This window comes from Mixophyes fleayi, chromosome 4 (genome assembly GCF_038048845.1).
Source record: "Mixophyes fleayi isolate aMixFle1 chromosome 4, aMixFle1.hap1, whole genome shotgun sequence".
Classification (NCBI taxonomy): domain Eukaryota; kingdom Metazoa; phylum Chordata; class Amphibia; order Anura; family Limnodynastidae; genus Mixophyes; species Mixophyes fleayi.
The window spans coordinates 102,864,924-102,887,613 of NC_134405.1; the positions used below are offsets into that span (position 1 = coordinate 102,864,924).

General features: G+C 41.1%; 1 protein-coding gene across 1 annotated transcript in view; it reads right to left on the reverse strand.

The window, feature by feature from the left end:
• Positions 1–1,401: 1,401 nt before the first annotated feature.
• Positions 1,402–22,690, reverse strand: part of SH3GL3 (SH3 domain containing GRB2 like 3, endophilin A3) — a 77,587-nt gene continuing 56,298 nt past the window's right edge. The window contains exons 6-9 of the mRNA XM_075207909.1: positions 13,948–14,106; positions 9,029–9,132; positions 7,785–7,909; positions 1,402–2,122 (exon numbers count right to left, since the gene is read on the reverse strand). Coding sequence (XP_075064010.1) covers positions 1,917–2,122; positions 7,785–7,909; positions 9,029–9,132; positions 13,948–14,106 — 594 coding nt within the window. The 3' untranslated portion in view covers positions 1,402–1,916. The remainder of the gene's footprint in view (positions 2,123–7,784; positions 7,910–9,028; positions 9,133–13,947; positions 14,107–22,690) is intronic.

Consider the following 22,690-nt stretch of genomic DNA (forward strand, 5'->3'; position numbering starts at 1 on the left):
AGGCAACATCTACACTTTTTCAAACCCACAGCTTGATAATTTACTCCTTTTGTCTCTGCATTTATCTGCCTCAGGCTTCTGTGGATGTTCTCTTCCACGAGAGGGGTCTTGTCCCCGTGGGCAAGATGGCACAGGAGAAAGCTGCAGTTGGATTTACTCAACCATTGGGATCACAATCAAGAATTCCTAAACAAACACGGTCCAGAGGAAAGGTTGTATATTTACACACAAGTGGTACAAGGCATATGGCAAGAGGACAAAAAAAAAGCTACATGCAAACATTTTGGAAATGAGGGCAGTTTGGCTAGCAATCCTACACTTTCAACAGGAGCAAAGCCATGATGGTGGAGTTGTCCGTTAACAAAATGATATGGGCAGAAAACAATCATGTTCCCTTAAAAACAAATTATTTAGCATATGATTGAAAGCTATGGTTATTGCATAGAATGAAATCTTAAGAGGTTATCCACCTTCAATCGCCTAACGTAGTACATACTTCCCTACAGCTTTTATTACATCTGCTGCTTTATCTTTCTGTTCTTTAAAGCTGTGAGTTTTATATACGCATGTAATCAAATGTGTTTATTTTCATTATAAATTGTATCCTACGAACTAGAGGCCCAATTTCATTTAAGGGTTCCAGGAGGTGGATGGATCCACATTTCAGGTTTTGGCATGAGAACTTAATTTGTAAAAATATCTTGTATAAAAATGAAATTAGTCTGGTTAAATACAATTTTTGTTATGGTAGTGTTCTGCATAACAGCATAAACTCATGCAGGAATACAACTAATGGAGCTAGGAATTGCTATTTTCTATAGTTTTATGAACTACTTACAAGTGCCCAAAAAGGATAATCATATAATGCCAGATTTTAGTCACCAGAACACTGGCATTAATAGTTATAACTAGTAAATGATAAACATTTGCCAAGGAAATTAGATTGTCATTTATCAAGTCGGATCAGCACAATTGGAGCTTAGAAGTGGTTGGATAGACATTATTTGGTTTAACAACTTTATGAACTAAGGACTAGGGGCCTGATTCATTAGGGATCTTAACTTAAGAAACTTCTTATTTCAGTCTCCTGGACAAAACCATGTTACAATGCAAGGGATGCAAATTAGTATTCTATTTTGCACATAAGTTAAATGCTGCCTGTTCCATGTAGCACACAAATATCAACTTTAAATTTCAGTGTACAAATAAGCTATGTATTTGTGTGCTACATGAAAAAACAGTCAGTATTTAACTTATGTGCAAAATAGAATACTAATTTGCATCCCTTGCATTGTAACATGGTTTTGTCCAGGAGACTGAAATAAGAAGTTTCTTAAGTTAAGATCCCTAAGGAATCAGGCCCTAGATGTGAAAATAAATTAGGTACAGGAATATAATAAGCAACTTTGTGATATATTTATTATATTTGATCATATAGACATACCAATATTTATTAGATGAATTACCATAACTTTTTAATGGCATTGTTACGTTCTGCCAACAAATATTGTGCAACATATGTTATAATATTCAGTTACAAATTAGTTTTTTTAAGGAACATAATAAACCAGTAACCCCCAGAAACTGACTGTGCTCATTATGTTAAAATACTTCTTAGCGAATTACAAAAAAAAAAAACTTTATACACACATGCCACAAATTTCACATCTGAAACAGTAGGATTTAGTCATCATACAACAATAAAATAGATATTTTTTTTGCATGTGTAGCAATGTCTGTTTTCATAAAAAATAAAATTGATATAAAATAAATACATATAAAAGATGACACCTAATAAAAGTTAAGTCACTCAAGTAGCAAGGCGTTCACAGAATGCCACATTTAGAAGGCTTTGAGAGTCTTTTTATTTTATTTTTTATGATCGTGGAATTTTCTTCAGGTTTTCAATGTGATGCTCACTGTGGAAGAGGAATCACAACTTCAACATAATTGATTGGAAAGAAACCAGATTCTCCATTAACCATGCCTTCATACCAGTTCTCATCAATTTGGTTGGTTAATGTAATGATGTCCCCTTCTTTAAATCCAAGTTCTCCATCATTCTCGGGGTCGAAGTCATATACAGCTCTGCAACAGGGCTGGTCCAAATGTATAGTTGAACCTGGAGAATACACACAGAAAACTTACTAAATGGACGGTATTTAAACAATGAAGAAATGATGATTAAATAAACATTAAAGAAATACTAGTTATATAATCTGGGTGCAACTGGAACCAAAAATGTCAAGATCAATTTTCAGCTGGGACTGATAAGGTGCAAATGCTTTCACATTGCATAGGACTGTGCTACTAAGCCTTCCTATGCTGCTACAAGCCCATCCGCAGACCTGGAGGAGAGGTTAGGGTTTTTTTGCAGTAAGTGGGTGGCCCAGGTGGATAGGAGTCGAAGTAGAGACACTAGCATCAAACTTTACATTTGGATCTAATTTCCTCTATATTTGGTCTCAAATCTAATTTCCTCCTTAACTTGGAACATCAAAACCATGAATATTAATTACATTTGCACTTTATTGTGGTTAGCACAAACAGAAATACTACATTTAAATATAACCATTATTTACAATTTATGGCACTAAACACTGAAAAATGTTCGTAAGTGAAATAAGTTTGTAACCGTTGCACATTATTATACCAACAAATGAAAATACTTCAGTATATATGACACAGAAGCTTACAAGTCACCATATTATGGGTAGTGGTTTAAAAGAAGCATAATTGCTTCACTCAAGATCGATAATTTTCTCAAAGCTTTGATGCCACTATCAGGCCTCAGCTGCCAATTCTCACTCTGCAATTGTATGAGAACTAGAGATGGGCGGATCCGGTTCCCAAAGAAACGAACCCACCCGAACTTTGGCTATCCGAGTACCAAGCTGAGGAGCTCGGTACTCTCCCGCCCGCTCCGAATCCAAATCGAGGCCGAACGTCATTGTGACATCGTCGGATCTCGGTTCTCGCGATACTTGAATATTATAAATACACGCCTCCACAGCAATCCATCGCCATTTGACAGAGGGAGAGAGCAGGGTGTAGTCACAGGCTGATTAGAGCAGGGACAGACAATAAAATATTATTCTTGCAATTGCTCTAACAAAAATCGCTAGAGAAGAGGAGGATAGAGGTTTATAATTTTGTTTTAATATTTGGCACTCCCCAGTGCTTTTGGGGTGTCCCCCATAATTGTGCATAAATATTTCTGGCTGAATTTTTTTGTATTTTCGACAAGTGGAGGGGGGCCTAGACAGCCAGAAACCAAACTGGCTTTGTCCATTTCAATTAATATTGTACAGTCTATAACGGCTGAATTTTTTGGTTTTTTAAACAAGTGGAGGGGGCCTATAGAGACAGAAAGCAAACTGCCTTTTTCCATTTCTTTACATATTTAACTATAAGTGTAGGGTGTAATATACATCCAAAGACGATGGCTGCATTGCCAATGTGCATAGATGGAGAGGAAGACCATCTGTTTTGTGTGTAGAATAAATTAAGGCCTACCTAACTGGAATTAAACTGCTTTTGGATGATTTATTACCTTTTACAATTAGATTACTTATCTATGAAACAGTTGGAGCACTAAATTGGGTTATTTTAGGCCCAAAAACATTGATTTTACAACAAAATAGCAAAACAAAACAAAACCAAAACACAAACACGCAATGGCGGTTTTGCAAAACCAAAACACGACGGTAATCCAGATCCAAAACCAAATCCAAAACCAAAACACGGGGGTCAGTGACCATCTCTAATGAGAACACAGTCAGACCTGATTGCAGGGTGAGTGGTCATAAAAGTGAGACTGGCAGCTATTTGTGGTCATACTCGTGTATGAGTCTTTCCAGCAACTTAATAGAACTATTATTTTAAGAGTAGGATACAGAGTGGTGTCTATTTATTAATGACCAATGAACATAAGTAGTCCAGACTATCATTGTACAGGATCTTTGTGTCAGCATATGAGACTTGAGTACAATCAGACTACACTTCTGACTAAGTCTAGGTAACCTGCCAAACCAAGTAGGCTATTATCCTTCAGACGCTTTTAAACACCCCATCTAAAAACAAAGCCTCACAGTTATACATGGAAGACGTCTATGCAAGACAGAGAGAGAGGAAATGGATAACAGTGAAATTACTGTGAAATGTGTGGCCTCAGAAATTAGTACTTTGTTTAAGATCCAGGAACATGCCACAGGGCACCTGAACAAGACAAATTACTTTCTCAGTTTTCTAAGAAAGCAAAATAGCAGCTACAAGGAAAGAGAACTGGCAAGGATCGCTGGCCCCAGTCATTTCTGTGGGGGGACGTAACTTTTAACTGTTTAATAACTCTGCACTTATCATGCTAATGAGTAAGTTGCCCCCAATGTGCTTGTCTGTTTCAAACTTCAACCAATGAGAAATTTAAAAATAAAATTTGTTTTTCAAACTTTTATCCTTTTTATCTCCCAAATTTTAGCGTGTTGTAGAACTGTGGATAAGCAGCATGGAGAGTACCCAGCAATAACCACTCAATGGGCTTCACAATGACTACAGATCTGTGTAATTTGGATATTTGCTGCCATTTGAATTAATTGGTTAATCTAACATTTTAGGAAATATGTACAGAATACAAATATAGTATTATCATGTACAAACACAATGTCAACATCGAGCTACATAAACTGAATGCAAGTTACATTAACTTTATTTTGTACAAGTCGCTCACTTTATAATAGTAATATTTTAATAACACCTTTTAATTTGTAGACATTGGTATATAGAAGGAGAAGATATGCCAAACAATGACTTTGGCACTTAATCTAGGCGAAAACAATTTCTGTATCACACTCATTAATCTTATGGTGTAGTTGTTGGACTTCTAGGGAGTACCGCTGTCAGACTCTGGGATGTACCAGAATCACCAACTGATATTAGGGATACACAGGTTGTGGTCCTCCAGTGTGGTGACAGAGAGAGGTCAGACGATCCGGGTCAAGCCAATCAGAAGAAGACGGTACCAAAGGAGGATCCAAAGAGAGGTCAGACTACCCGAAGTCACAACAAATAGGCAGAATCGCAATCCAGGAGGAAGCCGAGTTCAAACCAAGAGATAACAATAAACAGGAATATAGTTTGAGACAGGAGACCTGATAAACTGGCACCTTAATGGTGCCATAGACGAGTTTAAATAGACACAGCAAGGAGGTGATTGGGGAAGGAAGTGGGCGGTCAGCTACGCTGACTGCCGAAATAATGAAAGCATCCCGTTGCCTAGCAACAGGACGTGCTACTGCGCATGCCCCCAACGGCGCGAGGATGGCCATGGACGCTGCATACCTGATGCTTAGCAGCAGGACGCCCCTGGCTGAAACTACCAGGCGGCCGTCCCTGCTTCATGGAGGAACAGCGGGGACGGCGCCTGACAGTAGTATAATTTGTGACCCAGCAAAGCGGCTTTCCCTAATCCCCATAAGCAAGCACAGGACACTCCCTCTCCCTCTCTCCCCCTCTCCCTCTCCCTCTCCCTAATCCTGGAACACTGTGTCAGTCTTTAGGTGGCTGCTGGTATACAAGTTACTACTACTGCACAAGCCACCACAAATAATATGTAATTCAGGCAGCCTATCAGACAATTCATCGACAGCAGTGAATCATGGAGAACTACACGCATGAGACTACGTTTCTGAAGTCAGGTCTCTAGGATAAATTATTCTTGAAATCAAAACTGTCAAAAAGGCACCAAAGACAGCGAGGAAGTGATGTCATAGATTACATCACAGTAATATCATATACAAACATAATGCCAATACTAAACAAACAGGCCGTGCTTAATATAATAACACTAGTGCAGTTATTAGTAACAAAACAAACATAGCACAAGCGTGTGTGGTATCATGTACAAGGGAGACCGCATCATAGCACTCTAGAAACCTTTATGGGTAATATGTAACGTGCAGGAAAACAGCATACAAGGTCAGAGGTACCGGCTGCCACAGAGCAGTGTTGTAAGGGGAGGGGATGGGGCCCTTCGATGTGTTGCTGTGGGGCCACTTTATCCCTAGTTAGACCCCTATTCAGAATGTATCTATTTGAATTTTTTTTTAAGAGATGACCCAGTGAATTGTTCATGCTGAAAACTCCAGGGGGCATGGAAGCTGGTATGGGTTAGTCTGATGCTTTTATCAGAGGTTAACTATGCAAAGTGGTAAATACATTATTAAAAAAATGTAATGAATGTTCATCATATTACACAGTATAATGTATGGTATTAATATAATTGTAAATATATTGAGGAGCAGATGGCAACACATTGCCCACATATCTTTTCCACATTTTGATGTATTTATTGTATTATATTTCAGGTAAGCCATTAGGATATTAGCCAAACCTGGTGCTCCGGATGATCCCAATGCTACTGCTTGAAGCTGTAACAAATATTAAATTATTTTTAAGCAAAATAAACTTTACTGATGTTAACAGAAAAATCAGCACACAGTGAGAGATAGTTGGGTCTTGTATTAAATGGAATTTATTGCTATGTAAATCCAACAGCATGTGGGAGAGAAGTGTACAGGGAACATATGTAAAAAGAACAAAAGGTAAGTAATGTCTGCACAGGCTAAGACCCTAATCCGAGTCAACACACCATGGGAGTCCACAACCATATCTTGCAGAAAACTGCCTATGGCTGGAGAATTGAACCAACTGCGGGACTGATTTATTATGATGGATGACTGACAGATTATTTCTTTTTATATTTAATGTGGTGAAAAGAGTTTTGTGGGAATATTTTATTCTTTTATTTATCCTTAATTTTATTTTTTTTACTCTTTTGGTAAAGAATATCTGATGTGAATGACGAAAACATGCCCTGTAAAGTGCTGTATAATATCCTGGCGCTATATAAATCAAAGTATGTCTTAAAAATGTTAATAATGATTAGGGGTCTTAAGGGACCACTAGAGGACACTCCAAGGGTCCAAATTTCATTACTACAGGCCCCACTGGCCCAGTGTGGTCCTGAAAAATACCAACGCTCTTCAGCATGGGGCTGGTGGAATCAGAAAGGGGGGGATTCTGCTGTTATGTGCACCCTCGCACCGCCTACCCCATTCTGCCCCAGCCTTGCGATGACAAGCCTGGGGCTGGTTGTCTCTATGGCAGGGGAGCTGCAAGCTCATAGTCTGGTTTCCCTGTTATAGTGATAAACAGCTCAGGCTTTCTATTCTAGCACTGTGGATGGTTGACGATTTGGAGAGGAGCTTTCCATTCTTCTGTACATGGGAACTGTTTTGTCTCATTAAAAGTATAGAGTGGGAACCGCTATTAATCAGCTCTGGAGGGCCAATAAGATCTACCTCGGGCCCATTTATTGGGATTCCTCTCTCTATGCTCTGCACCCCTCCTGGGCAAAAAGCCAATGGTGCCCATGCAGCCTATGAGGGTGCTAACGCTTGGCCTCCCCTGATGTGCACAAAATGTTGGCAGAAGGACTGCATGGACTTTCAGTAAGCTATTGGTCTGTGCAGTCACTTTCCTCCGCTCACAATAAAGCTCAGATGTGGCCATGAATGGATGAATGCTTTGCCCCCCACCATCAATGCCACCAACGGTCACCCAAGGAAGGTCGGTCTCCCCTCCCCTCTGGGTCCCGTATTGGCCACATCCCCTGTGCCGTTGTCACTGAATACTACTAATAATACTACCGTATAGATTTGGACGGTACAACACAAAATGCAAAGGATCTGTGGTTTGTGGTGTATAAGGCAGAAGGAGACCTGTACCTGATAATCTGATGGATGAATTGCAAGAGATCCCGTTATGTTGTAGTTTTTCAGTTGACTCCAGTGTTGACATTATCGATCTCGCGTGGTGCTCTCGTTTAGGGCGACTGGACGCTGAATTCATTCTGAGAGGTCAGAGGACAATGACATAAGTTTTTTCAGATAACAAGTTCAAGGACAAAGACTATGTAATGGAATTCTTCAGTGCTATAAACATCATTTAAATTCTGGAGTCTTGAAAATTTGTACTGCTTAAGTGACAACTTTCTTCATAGTGTAAAAAGTGTAACCTCATTTATCCCATCTGCCATCTCAAGGTAAATTGTGGCCCTTTAATCTGAAAAGCAGTGTGACTTTCCAAGCAGGAAAAAGGCACACAACTCAGTATGCTTCTCTCATTATCCCTCGCTGTGTACCCTGTACTATATTTCCTTCATACATCTAGATTAAGTATAGGCAGCCTGTAGCTAGCTCTCCAGCCACAATGGACATTCTGAGACTTGTAGCTCTACAACTTGTAGAGTTGGCAAGTATGAGTTTGTAGTCTTGCATTTACTTCCTGTATCCCCACCCTTGTATTACTATTCCACCCCCATACACGACTTTATTTACCTGGTCATTTCTTTAAAACTTTAAATAAAAGGTTTACACATAATGGGGATGCAAGCCAGTCATATTACTTACTATTTACAACGTAATTGTTACTAGCAGTTTTGTGCTGTTACATTTCTAGCTATAATTAAAGTTCACACAAAGCCTAACACCCCTTAATCTTCCTGAAGTGTGTGATGTCCCAGGATACTGCACGATTTGCTCTTACTGTAGGTGTGGACTGGCTATTAAAGGTACCAGTCTATAAAATTACACCTAAGTGGGCCCCAATCATACTGTAAGCCTAACATAGGAAAATAACTTTATTTTACCCTTGTATGTGTTGCGTATAAATTTATGACCTAACAGTAGAATCCTATAGTGAGATTTAATCATATATATGACATATGGATTATGGCAATCTTTCCGTTTTCAGTTTATGTGTTTGAGGCACTTGTAGAAATGGTTGGCAGTCAGGCTACCCACATACAAACATGCTCTGGAAATCCATGCTTGTGTTCGAGCTCATTGGAGGCGTGTCTTGAGAGCACTTTATTGCTGTTTCTGATGATGATTAGGTTTAAAGTGTAAATAAATAACAGTTTCTCCTTCATAATATCAGACGTCACAGTAATACTGGAAGGTCTACTCACCGGTTGTGTAATCTGCTGTGGAGGTCTTCCAGGACCTGAGCGGACTGTCTGTGGTAGTCTAAAGCAGCCTCTACCAATACGGTCAGCTGGCTTACTTGTTCTATCTGTAAGGAAAGGAAGAGGGGTACAGCATCTGTTCTGCAGCATAGAGCTCAAACTGATGGGTAAAATAATGGTACTTTCATGGTTTCCTTAAAAATTTTTAAAGATCAAACCTTTATTTGTATTGTATTACCTATATCTCAATTAACAACAAATATAAACATGAAATGTGACAATAAGTGTATGTTATGCAGCAAACTTTTTTACGTTTCTTATTTATTTGTTAATATACCTTTTACAACTGAGTTGAATACAGCCTATACATATTTGAAGTAGTTCAGCTAATTTCCACAAGAGGGCAGAATTTAATATCTTTATTTTTAGTGGTACACAAAATGGAAGAGGAGTGGTCAGCTTATGTGCCCAAAATCTCTGTTTATATCTATTTTGTATTCCAGTGTTACCTATAAATGCAACACATTTTATAACTTTTCTTGCTAGGGTGTAGTAAAATCTGACAACAGTTTAAAATGAATCAAATTTCTGACATTTAATTCCACATGGAGCTCTGATTTACATTATAATTGTCAGACTGCGATGGAAATACACACCCTAATGAGCTTCTAATGGATGCAGGTCAACAGTGTTCATTAGTGTTTAATCTCAGTAGCTCATTATTATGCATGCAGAGATCAACAGACAGAGTGCATGCTTAATATAGCTTCCATGTAAATTGAAGTCAGGTCATTTGAATTCTGACTGGAATTCATAAGGAAAATTGGGACAGGTGAAACTAGTGAGCACTACAGGGAAGTCGTCCAGGGTGTTGCAAAAATGATGACTTGATTACACAAAAGTTAAAAATAAGGAGGCTTAGGTGAGTCTACTGTCCACTAGATGCTCCATCATCAACCCGAAACTGCCCTAAGCCTCCTTGTTTTGGATATTTTTACAATAAAGTTATAATTTTTGCAACATATTTTTCTATGGACATGTGAACAGTGATTTCATCTCATACTTTTACTAACAAGCTAAGGATCTGTTTTCAGCTACTACAATCTTTCTAGAGCTCCCTCCCTTCTCTTTGAATATATTATTATTATTTTTTGTAAAAAAAACACATTATACATAGTGAGCTTCACTAAATGTTGTATTTGTTGGTGCCCTAGGCTGCAGCCTAGTCACCCTATTGGATAATCACGCCCTGCCTATCATACCCTATACCAGCAGTTCCTAAAGTGTGCGCCGCAGTGCTGTCACAGGGGTGCTGCGGGCAAGCCAGAGAAAAAAACAAACAAAACAAAAACTTACCAATCCGCAGGGCGCCGGGACCCAGCATCCTCCTCTCTCACGCAGCTTGTCACTGAATGTCCATATTTAGTGACAAGCTGCGTGAGAGAGAAGGATGCTGGGTCCCGGCGTTGTGCGGATTGGTAGTTTTTGTTTTGTTTGTTTTTTCTCTGGCTTGCCACGGCAAAGGGGGCAGAGGAGGGGACAGAGTGATAGAGGGCAGAGTGAGAGGGAGCGTGGTAGAGTGAGAGGGAGCGTGACAGAGGGCAGAGGAGGAGGACAGCGTGAAAGAGGGCAGGGTGAGAAGGAGCGTGACAGAGGGTAGAGGAGGGGACAGCATGACGGAGGGCAGAGGAGGGGGACAGCGTGAGAGGGCAGAGGGGACAGCGTGATAGAGAGCAGCGTGAGAGGGGGCAGCGTGAGAGGGGGCAGCGTGTCTGGATGAAGAGTGGGCAGAGTGTCTGAATGCAGAGGAGGCAGAGTGTCTGGATGCAGAGGGGGCAGTGTGACTGGATGCAGACGGGGCAGTGTGACTGGATGCAGACGGGGCAGAGTGTCTGGATGCAGAGGGGGCAGAGTGTCTGGATGCAGAGGGGGCAGAGTGTCTGGATACAGAGGGGGCAGAGTGTCTGGATGCAGAGGGGGCAGAGTGTCTGGATGCAGAGGGGGCAGTGTGACTGGATGCAGAGGGGGCAGTGTGTCTGGATGCAGAGGGGGCAGAGTGTCTGGGTGCAGAGGGGGCAGAGTGTCTAGGGGTAGAGTGTCTGGATGCAGAGGGGGCAGAGTGTCTGGGTGCAGAGGGGGCAGAGTGTCTGGATGCAGAGGGGGCAGAGTGTCTGGGTGCAGAGGGGGCAGAGTGTCTGGGTGCAGAGGGGGCAGTGTGTCTGGATGCAGAGGGGGCAGAGTGTCTGGGTGCAGAGGGGGCAGAGTGTCTAGGGGTAGAGTGTCTGGATGCAGAGGGTGCAGTGTGTCTGGATGCAGAGGGGGCAGAGTGTCTGGATGCAGAGGGGCCAGAGTGTCTGGATGCACAGGGGCATTTTTGCATTCAACTATATAAGTATTTCTGCCCTGACCTAAATACTTATTAAATTTTTTTGACCCAACTACTTCTAAAACAGGACTGCTCAGTAATTATTTTGGAGGGGTGCCTTGAAAAAATTATGGAGACTCAAAGGGTGCCGCGAACTGCAAAAGTTTGGGAACCACTGCCCTATACACTCATTCAGCACCCTCCTTTCCTTCCACGCATCTTCTGTACAGCGAAGAGACTGGAAAACAAATGGTGCTGAAGGTCACTCGGTCATATATTGGGTTTGACACAGTTAGAGGATACAGCTGACACAAAAAATGTCCAGGAAAAGCCAGAAAAAGTTGCTGAAATCAGTCCTGACCCTTTGAATTCGTTCTGATAAACAACTTACTCAGTCCCGCTTTTGGACATCTGCCAACAAGAGTATGAAGCAAACATGATCAGGATGAGGACTCAGAATAAAAAAAAAGAGTAAGTATAATAAAAAAATATTTTTTTTCCAATTAATTAAATCCCATGGGTAGATTAATTTTCTTCATCAAAATGGGCAGAATATATATAATTCACAAATTAAAGATCACAAATTCTGATAACCCTCACTCCGGTACTGTATTACCACAAATCACAGTGTCACTCTCAAAAATGACGTAATTTTTCCCCGACGAGATGTTGATTCGCATTTCCATGAAGTCTGTTTTCCAAGCAGTCGACATGAACAGACTGTCGGTAAGCAGAGTATCGCTGTTGTCATGTCTGGGAAATTGTTGTCGAGATTCTATAGTCGGTGAAGTGACTACAACAGCACAATCCAATGATTATTGAATTGATGTGGATATGAATGGGTCAAATAGCTCATGGTTAAGGACCCTGAGCTCGGAGACATACTAGTCACACCAGTTCGACCCTAGTCAGGGCTGTGGGTCAGGAGGATATCTGCCCCTTGGGTGGTATAATTTGTACAGTCATGGATGCACCTGATGGAAGGAAGGCAAAGGATGCTCTCCGGCTGTTTTGATTGTGCTTCATTATATACAAAAAGCGGAACAGCAGGGGAGCATCAGTTCCAAGGATGCTGAATGGTGGATGGTGCTGACATTTACCAATCAGAGTGGTGGAAGGTAATACTAATTAGTGAATGGTTGGAACGATCCACAAGTCAGGATTCTGGAAGCTGTCTACTGGGTGTGACAGGGTCCAGGACAGCCACTGATCATCGGTAGCACCCAAGAAACAGAGTGGGACAGCAGGAGGGGTAGGTAATTGAGTCCCCACCAGAGATCTCAGGTCTGCAGTTTGTCACCAACATTAGAGTGTCTGCGTTATAAAGCCACCAGAGATTTGTGGGGACTGAAGTGACCTGCAGAATAAATCCGCTATAGATCTGGGGTCTATATAGTAAAACCACTGTAGATCTGGGGTTTGTATAGTAAAGTAATCAGAGTTTTTTGGGGTCTGCATTGTAACACCACCAAAGATTTGGGGGACCTACACTGTAAAACCACCAGAGATTGAGCATTCTGCATTCTCCAGAACTGGGTAGGCATAGACTAGTAGTCACAAAAACTAAATTTTAATGTTGTTGGTAAAGGAATATATGCGCAAGAAATGAATAAAATGAAGAGAAAAGAAAAAAATAGCTCTGCTCACCAGCAAACATATCTAGGTAAGTGTGGAGAAGTTTTATGTCTAAAAGAAAGAAGCTGAATCTGTATAGAAGTGATCAATGGTAAAAGCTTATTACAAATGAGTAATATTTTGCAGTATGATTTCTTGTATCACCATTTATACATAAGTAATGAGGTGTTACACATGAAAATGAATTTTACTCATGAATGTACAATTGCTTATTATTCCCACACCACCCACAATAGCTGTCACCTCATATCCCACCTAGCTCATAATGATTGAACTGTGTTATGTGATTGCACCACCAGTGGTGTAGTGCGTGAATGTTTCATTTATAAAACACCTACGGCTATATCTAGGAAAAGCAAGACAGCCAACGGCTTCTCCATATGCATACTTTAATAGAGAACCATACCGTTACTATATCTGTATACAAAGGACAGTTAGAGCGTTGTGAAAGTATTAATAAGAAATTAACAATAACTTGTTTTTATATTTGTTTTTGAAACTTTTTTTTTTTTAAAACAAACATTTTTAATCAGTGACAGTACAGATTTGATATACAATACACTATGTAACAGTAATTTAAACATATAAATTGTAGAAACAATAATACACTTTAAGGAGATTGTACACTTCCACACTCATTATTAATAAGAAGAAGATGAATAGGAAAAGAGGGGGAGGTAAGGGGACAGAATGTCTCATTCAGGGGAGAGAACTAGGAATTGAGCGTCCTGGAATAAAATGAATAACATAACACATCTTTGGACATAATGGAATGACTAATTAAATAAAAGGATCTATATTATCAACAGAGTACATTAGAAGTTTCTGTCAGTACTGTAGTGTTTCTAATAGGGAAGCTATGTTTTAGTTTGTCTTTTAACAGAACACAGTATATCTCATCCATAGCACATACCATACTTACATCATTTTCCAGAAAATTAAACATGCTCCTCTCAGCCAGTTCCTTAGATTCTTGAAATTTTTCCACAGCTTGTTGTATTTCTTCGTCTGGTATCTTCCCTTGTCGTTTCTTTTTATAGTCATAATCCAAGCGACGGCCTTCCAGCTTTTTCAAATGAAACTGAGAACCAAGAAATAGTTTATTAGGTGTATTAGTTATATAGATGGAACACAATTATTATAGATGAAGGTGCAACAGAACACCAGTAGCCCAGTGCTTGTATCATATAACATGTTAGAGATATAGGTGCAAAAGTGCAAATCTATGGTAACCTGGATTGACCAAAATTATTTGCTAACTGGTTGCAATGTAAGAATGTTGACTTTGCAGCCTCAGACGCTGGAGTAAATCTACTTCAGTCTATAATAAAACAATGATACACTTCAACATGACCTTTTTCACCTGGGACACAATGACCCAACAATTTTCCAAATACAGCAACCTGAGCTGTTATAAACCTGCACTACCCCCCTAAACTGGTGAACCTTTTTGTTCACCACTTTAAAATGGCTGCATTTGGTGAGCAGGAGGACCAAAGAGTCTGTGATTGTGGCATCTGGTCCAGCCACCCACACTCCAAAATATCACACATTCCAAGTTTTTCAGCCAGAGCTGTGAGACTAACTAGGGAGCCCCGGGGAGTGGGCCCCAGGCAGGGGGAGGAGCTATACTGCTCTGCTCCCTCCCTAGGTGGTAGTGCAGCTTTAAAAGAGATGTATATGTCACACGGTTTAAAAATGTGAACACTCACACCGCATAGATAGGTTACTATATTTTTATCTCTTAATTAATAATGTCAGCTTAAATTTTCAGATTAGAACTAAAAAGTAGAACATATTAGTACAACATTTATATAGTTATTTGTAATATATATTTTTCCACCAGAAGACATCAGAAAAGTTAATAGCCATAATTTGTAAATACATAATATTAATTGGAGGATATGAATATAAAAATGTGCGAAGTTCCCTTTTAAAACACTGAGGTTTAAAAACATCCTTAACACCAATAATCATCATCATCATCATTTATTTATATAGCGCCCACATATTCCGTAGCGCTTTACAATTGGGGACAAATACAGTAAACAAATAAACAAAGTGGGTAAAACAGACAAAGAGGTGAGAAGGCCCAGCTCGCAAGCTTATGATCTATGGGACAATGGGAGTTTGATACATGAGGTTAAGTCTACATTTTGCATTTGGGTCCAGCCAGACTGCAAAGGTAAAAGTGATTTGTAAGTTAAATGATCCCGTCACACAACAATGTTGGTCAGGGGATAGTTGTCTTGTGTGAAATTGTGTAACGATTGGTAATAGGGTAATTTAGTGAGGTTAAGAGGGTGGTTGAGCAATATTATAAGCTTGTCTGAAGAGGTGGGTTTTCAGAGAACGCTTTAAAGTTTGTAGACAGAGGAGAGTCTCATTGTGTGCGGGAGAGAGTTCCATAGAGTGGGTGCAACCCGAATAAAGTCCTGCAAGCGGGAATGGGAGGATGTAATGAGGGTGGATGAGAGACGCAGATCTTGTGTAGAACGGAATTGCCGAGTTGGGAGATATTTTGAGACAAGAGAGGAGATGTATGTTGGTGCAGCTTTGTTGATGGCCTTGTAGGTTAGTAAAAGTATTTTATATTGGATTCGGTAGAAAACAGGTAACCAGTGTAGAGACATTCAGAGTGATTCGACAGAGGAATAACGATTTGCAAGGAAAATCAATTTTGCCGCTGCATGCAAAATAGATTGCAGGGGTTTGAGTCTGTTTTGGGGAAGACCAGAAAGGAGGGAATTGCAATAGTCAATGCGGGAGATGATGAGTGCATGAATTAAGGTTTCTGCAGTGTCTTGTGTGAGATATGTGCGGATTCTGGAAATGTTTTTTAGATCTATGTAACATGATTTAGATATAGAGTCAATGTGAGAAACAAAGGATAGTTCTGAGTCAAAGATTACACCTAGGTAGCGAGGTTGTGGGTGGGGTTTATGGTCATGTTATCAACAGAGATAGAAATGTCGGGTATGCTCTTGTTGGTGGGAATATTATTAACTCTGTTTTAAAAAGATTGCATTTGAGTTGGTGAGAAGACATCCAAGATGAATGGCAGAAAGACAGTCAGTTACACGGGACAACACAGATGTCGAGAGATCAGGAGAGGATAGATAGATTTGTGTATCATCCGCATAGAGATGATACTGAAATCCAAACGAGCTTATTAGATTTCCAAGAGAAGCGGTATAGATAGAGAACAGCAGAGGACCTAGCACTGAGCCTTGCGATACTCCAACTGATAAATGAAGAGGAGCAGAGGTGGCCCCAGAGAAATTTACAGTGAAAGAGCAAATAGAAAGGTAGGATGAGAACCAGGATAGGACAGTGTCTTGAAGACCTAGGGATTGCAGTGTTTGTATGAGAAGAGAGTGGTCAACGGTGTCAAATGCAGCAGAGACATCCAGAAGAATTAGGAGAGATTAATGGCGTTTAGTTTTAGCAGTGATCAGATCATTGACAACCTTAGTCAACGCAGTCTCTGTGGAGTGTTGAGAACGAAAGTCAGACTGAAGAGGATCCAATAGGCTATTTGCGGAAAGGAAGCGTGTGAGGCGGGTGTAGGCAAGTCTCTCTATAAGCTTGGAGGGGCATGGGAGCTGAGAGATCGGACTGTAATTTGAGAGTTTGGGTCGGAATCTTGTTTTTTTTAGAATAGGAGTAATCACTGCGTGCTTGTATAACGATGGAAAGATGCCAGTAGAGAACGAGAGATTACAGATTTTAGTTAGCGGTGAAATGTGCACAGGAGACAGGGATCTACCAATTTGCGAGGGAATAGGATCAAGAGGACAGGAGGTAGAGTAGGAAGATAAGAAAAGAGTAGAAATTTCCTCTTCATTTGTGGGGTCAAATGAAGAGAGGGTGTCAAGAGGGAGGTGGGAAGGAATTGAGCTAATTGCTTGTCAAGGAAGAGGATACCATTTCTAGTCTGATCTTATCAATCTTGTCCTTGAAGTAGGAAGCAAGATCCTGGGCACTGATAGTGAACGGAGGGTTTGGGGTGGGAGGATTGAGAAGAGATTTAAATGTGGGGCAGCACGGTGGCTAAGTGGTTAGCACTTCTGCCTCACAGTGCTGGGGTCATGAGTTCAATTCCTGATCATGGCCTTATCTGTGTGGAGTTTGTATGTTCTCCCCGTGTTTGCGTGGGTTTCCTCCGGGTGCTCCAGTTTCCTCCCACACTCCAAAAACATACTAGTAGGTTAATTGGCTGCTATCAAAAATTGACCCAAGTCTGTGTGTCTGTCTCTGTGTGTGTATATTAGGGAATTTAGACTGTAAGCTCTAATGGGGCAGGGACTGATGTGAATGAGTTCTCTGTTCAGCGCTGTGGAATCAGTGGCGCTATATAAATAAATGGGGATGATGATGATGATGAATGTGTTGGAAAGGCGTTTTGGGTTAGAAGCCTGAGCATAGATAAGAGATTGGAAGTATCTTTGTTTTGCCGTGTCCAGAGCATTTCGATAGGAGCGGTAGATAGATATATATGTGAAGAAGTCATTAAAGGTACGAGATTTACACCAGTGACGTTCTGCTTTACGGGAAAGTTTTTGTAGTGTGCCACGGCTGACATCGAAGCCGATGTGTAGTATGAAGAGTCGCTGGAGCCACTTGATCAAGGGCTGTTGCTAAGGTTTGGTGAAAATGAGGTACAGCCATTTCAGGGGAGGAGAATGTAGAGATAGGGGAGAGAAGGTGTTGGAGAGGTGGAAAATTGTTGAAGATTAATAGAGTTAAGATTTCTGTGGGTATGAGGAGGCTTGGCAGAGTTAGACAGTAGAGAGGTTAGAGTAGTGTGGGTGAGCGTGTAGCTGATAAGGTGATTATCTGAGAGGGGAAGGGTGTGTTAAGGAAATTAGAAACTGAGCATAGTCTAGAGAAAACAAGATCAAGACAGTGGCCACCCTGATGAGTAGATGATTCAATCCACTGGGAGAGGTCAAGTGAGGAGGTTAGAGAGAGTAGTTTGGAATCAGCTTTGGAAGGTGGTTTATCAATGGGGATGTTGAAATCACCCATGATGATGGTGGGGATGTCTGAAGATAAGAAGTGAGGGAGCCATGCAGAGAAATTCTCAATAAATTGTTGGTGTGACCAGGGGGGGGCGATAGATCACCGCAACACGTAGAGAGAATGAATTAAAAATGCGAATAGCATGTACTTCAAAAGATGTGAATGCGAGTGATGGGACAATAATAAATATAGATGGAAAAGGAAACAGCATTGTTTCTGTTTTCTATTCACAGCATTTCTTCATAATAATAATAATACTAATCCCACCTCTCCAGACGCAAGCAGGTGTAAGTGCTAGAACTGCTCCGCTCTAGTGTGCATAGACTCCGACGTGTGCACCCACATCCTGGGCATGCACAGAGTGATTTTAATGCATGGTAAGTGAAACAAACTGGCATACATTGGGCAGCACGGTGGCTTAGTGGTTAGCACTTCTGCCTCACAGCACTGCGGTCATAAGTTTGATTCCCGATCATGGCCTTATCTGTATCGAGTTTGTATGTTCTCCACTCTCACACTTCAAAAACATACTCGTAGGTTAATTGGCTGCTATCAAATTAACCCTAGTGTGTATGTTAGGAAATTTAGACTGTAAGCTCTATTGGGGCAAGGACTGATGTGAATGAGTTCTCTGTACAGTGCTGCAGAATTAGTGGTGTTTATAAATAAATGATGATGACGATACATCCCACTCAGCATTAGCTCCTCTATATGAACAACAGCAACAGAAGTCTTTCAGACATAATTACATTCCTACTGACAAAACCACAATGGATCATGCCACTAGGTCAGTTCCTACAGCGCACGACAGTTACACGGGCCAACTTTCCTGCTATGTACAGACAATGTAATACCACTTGTCAAAGGTTCAGTTTGAACCTTTACAGTTAAAAAGTGATAACAAAATGGCGGCATTGTGTATTCATAGTACTTCTTGTAACACATGTCACTGTTTCTGCATTCTGCTAGTATAGTCTGTTGATAGTTCAGCAGCTCTGTAAATGATTACTTCTGCCTTAGCTCAGCCTGTGATGTTCCAATTTAGCTTCAGAGTTCAAGGCAATTTTGTGTTTGTGTCCTGTGGTTGTGACAAGTCTGTCAAGCACAGGAAATGTTTTATCTTTTTACCTGTTGCTGATTTTCATTTATTTTTCCTTCTATTTTTTTTTATTTTTCCGTTCTTTACAGTGATTTCTGCATAACTAACTATTTTGGCCTGCACTTCTCAAAATGGTATTCTCTGTGTAAATAAATAGCTTCAAGTGTTCTGGAAGAGCTGCACAGACACACACGTGACATGTGTGGTACATACTTGTCAACTTGTGCTGGAGGTAAGGTCAGCTAGCATGTGCGTGCATGTGTGTGTGTGTGGGGGGGGGGGGGGGGGGATGACGCCAGTGTCTGATGTGCTGCATTGCGTGACTGGGCTTATTTACACAAATCCTGTCAATAAGCGCCACCCCTTACAGGATCCAGAGGAGTGTCTGCTCCCTGAAATTCAGGAGCCTCCCAGACATCCTGGAAGAGTAGGTGTAGTAAGGTCAGATGAGTAAGAGGATAGGCTTTTCTGTGGACTCAAGAATTACAGACCCACACTATGGTTACTATGCCTATGCAACCAGGCCCACTTCCTGGCTTTGCTCCATATAGCCACGTCGGGAAGCTGTTTGCTGCTGTGTTGCGCCAGACAGTATTTATGTGCTAAAACTATAAGTATCGTTGCATAACAAGTGCTAGTGTACATACAGCTAGTCAGCCTACTAACGCTGCATTACAGTAGAAACTAAGTCAAATGCTGAGACCACCTGATCAGGTTTGCCATAGAAGCAAGCATGTACAGAAAAACACACTGGACCTGAGTCATTAAGGAGAGCAAGGCAAAAAAAGGAGTAAATTCATAGTTGCCAACCCTTCCAGGTTGACCTCCAGGAGTCTCGGGGGAAGGAGGTGGCATGAGGGAATGGGCCTCTGCAAATTACATCATTTTTGGCCCCCTCCCCGTGACAGAATGTATTTATCACAGGGTGCATCAGGAAGGCTCAAAATCTGCCCACTTCACTAGGAAGTGGGAAAATTGGGGAGAATTGCCTGCTCTCCCAGGAGTCCGTGAGACCTACCCAGAATTCGGGAGTCTCCGGGACATTCTGGGAGTGTTGGCAAGTATGAGTAAATCTGATCCTGGACAAACCATGTTACAATGCAAGGGGTGCAAATTATTTTATTATTTTGAATGTAAGGAAAATACTGTCTGCTTTTTCATGTAGCACACAAATACCTGATAGCTTTATTTTTACACTGAAATTTAAAATTGATCTAAAACATGCCCTACCCAATTATAAATCTGTCCCCACATTTCCCCCTCAAATGCAACATGGTTTTTCCAAGGTGCAAACTTACTCTTTTTTTTTTTGCTTTGCTCTCCTTATTGACTCAGACCCACTATGTCAGTTCTCAATGGAAATAAAAGGAACCTGACCAACATCTCACTGTTCAACAATATCACAGGAGATAGACAGAGACATATCATTATCATCATTTATTTATTTAACACCAGCCAATTCTGTACCACTTTACAATTGGGAACAAACAGTAATAAAACAATACTGGGTAATACATACAGACATAGACACAATCTAATGCAAACATTCTGCACACACCTCGACATAAACAGACTGGTGTGTAAAGCACGACTGACTTTGTCAAATATAGGTTGCACTGTGAGCCTGTCAGAACTAACAAGGTTTTATGACCATCCAGAGAACTACATATTATGGAAACTTCATACACAATAAAGGTGTCACACAACAGGATTTTAGCTGCACTTACCATGCCCGCCGCTGTCATCTTATAGCTACCCGGGTCCCTCCTGGTCGCCTGCAGCATTCCTGACCACCACTTTATTTCATACTTGCCTACCTTAAGGCAGTGAAGTCCGGGAGATCCCGGATAGGGGGCGTGACTAGAAGGTGGGGGGGGGGGGGGGGGTGCGGGGCATGGCCAATCGTGTCATTTTGGACCCACTCCCGCGCCGAAAATAACATTTTGTTGCTGGGGGCAGGGCCAAAATGACATGGTTCACCGCAAATCAAGTTATTTTGGCCAGCGAATTGGGGGAGACTTGCCTGCTCTCCCGGGAGTCCGGTGGACCGACCCGGATTTCAGGAGTGTCCCGGACATTCTAGGAAAGTTGTCAAGTTTGCTTTATTTGTAAACAAACGCATACTTTTTGTTCTGCTGGATGGGTGTGGCCATTTTCGATTCAGTCAGGTGATTTCTCCAGACCAATCAGATTCAGCATCCGTGATTGCATGATCTGTGCCACCAATAGCCATTAGGAACACCCTATTTAAACCTACTGCTGAGATCTGCTCATTGCCAGAACAACACACTTTCTCTCCTGAAGATAGTTCTTGGCTCCAGGCTCCAGTTGTTTTCAGCACTGTTCCTGAATACCCTGCACTTGTAGAAAATAGTAAAAAATTCAGCCGTTATAGACTGTACAATACTAATTGAAATGGACAAAGCCAGTTTGGGGTCTGTCTATGTATGACACCCTACCCTTATTGAGAAATTGCCAAAACAGCAACCTTTCAAGACTGTACGTGATATAGAAATGCCCCAAGTCCCTTTCCTATTTGTGGGTAGATTGCACCCTACACTTATACTTATAAGTATACTTGTTTTTTTCCCTGATTTAAAAAGACTATGTACTTTTACATAGGCTTTACCAGATGACGTACAGGGAAGACTACCATCAGGGCTGGTGCCAGCACCTGCTTGCTGATTCTGCTCATATGTGGACTGCTTTGAATCCATTTTAATGAGCCCAAATCACTTGTAGTGCAAAATATTCAATAGATACTCCTGCTAGATATGACTTTTTACAGCCAGAAAAATTAGTGTTTCACACTGGGGAATATGGGACACCCCAAAGCACTTGTAGTGCAAAAAATTGTATAAATACTGCTGATAAATATCACTTTTGACAGCCAGAAAAATTAGTGTTTCACACTGGGGAATATGGGACACCCAAAGCACTTGTAGTGCAAAATATTGGAAACAAAAAGCCACCTCTATCCTCCTCTAACAATTGCTTATAGAATTGAATAGATTAGAATTGAAATAATAATACAAAGAATAAGGTGTACAATTATTGCTCTGTCCCTGCTCTAATACAGCCTGTGACCTAACCCTGCTCTCTCCCTCTGTCAAATGGCGATGGATTGCTGTGTAGGCGGGTATTTATGCTTTTTCAAATATCGTGAGAACCGAGCTCTGAGATCCGACTACGTCATGATGACGTTTTGCCTCGATTTCGATACCGAACGGGCGGGAGAGTACCGAGTCTGCTTGGCTCAGTACTCGGATAGGCGAAGTTCGGGTGGGTTCGGATCTCTGGGAACCAAGCCCGCCCATCTCTACTGTAAAGCAACAATTAAATGTGAGTGTGACTGCTTTACATACAGACACCTTAAAATCTAATTTCCCTAAAACCTCCACTCCGCTCTTGAGGATATTTGCAGAGAAAGCGCAGCGAAGGTCCTACTCTAAAATACTCAAAGCAAAAATGTATTTTGAAGGCTTGTGTTAGAAATCAGTATAAATGTATTCCATTCTGGGTGACCAGAACAGTAAATCAC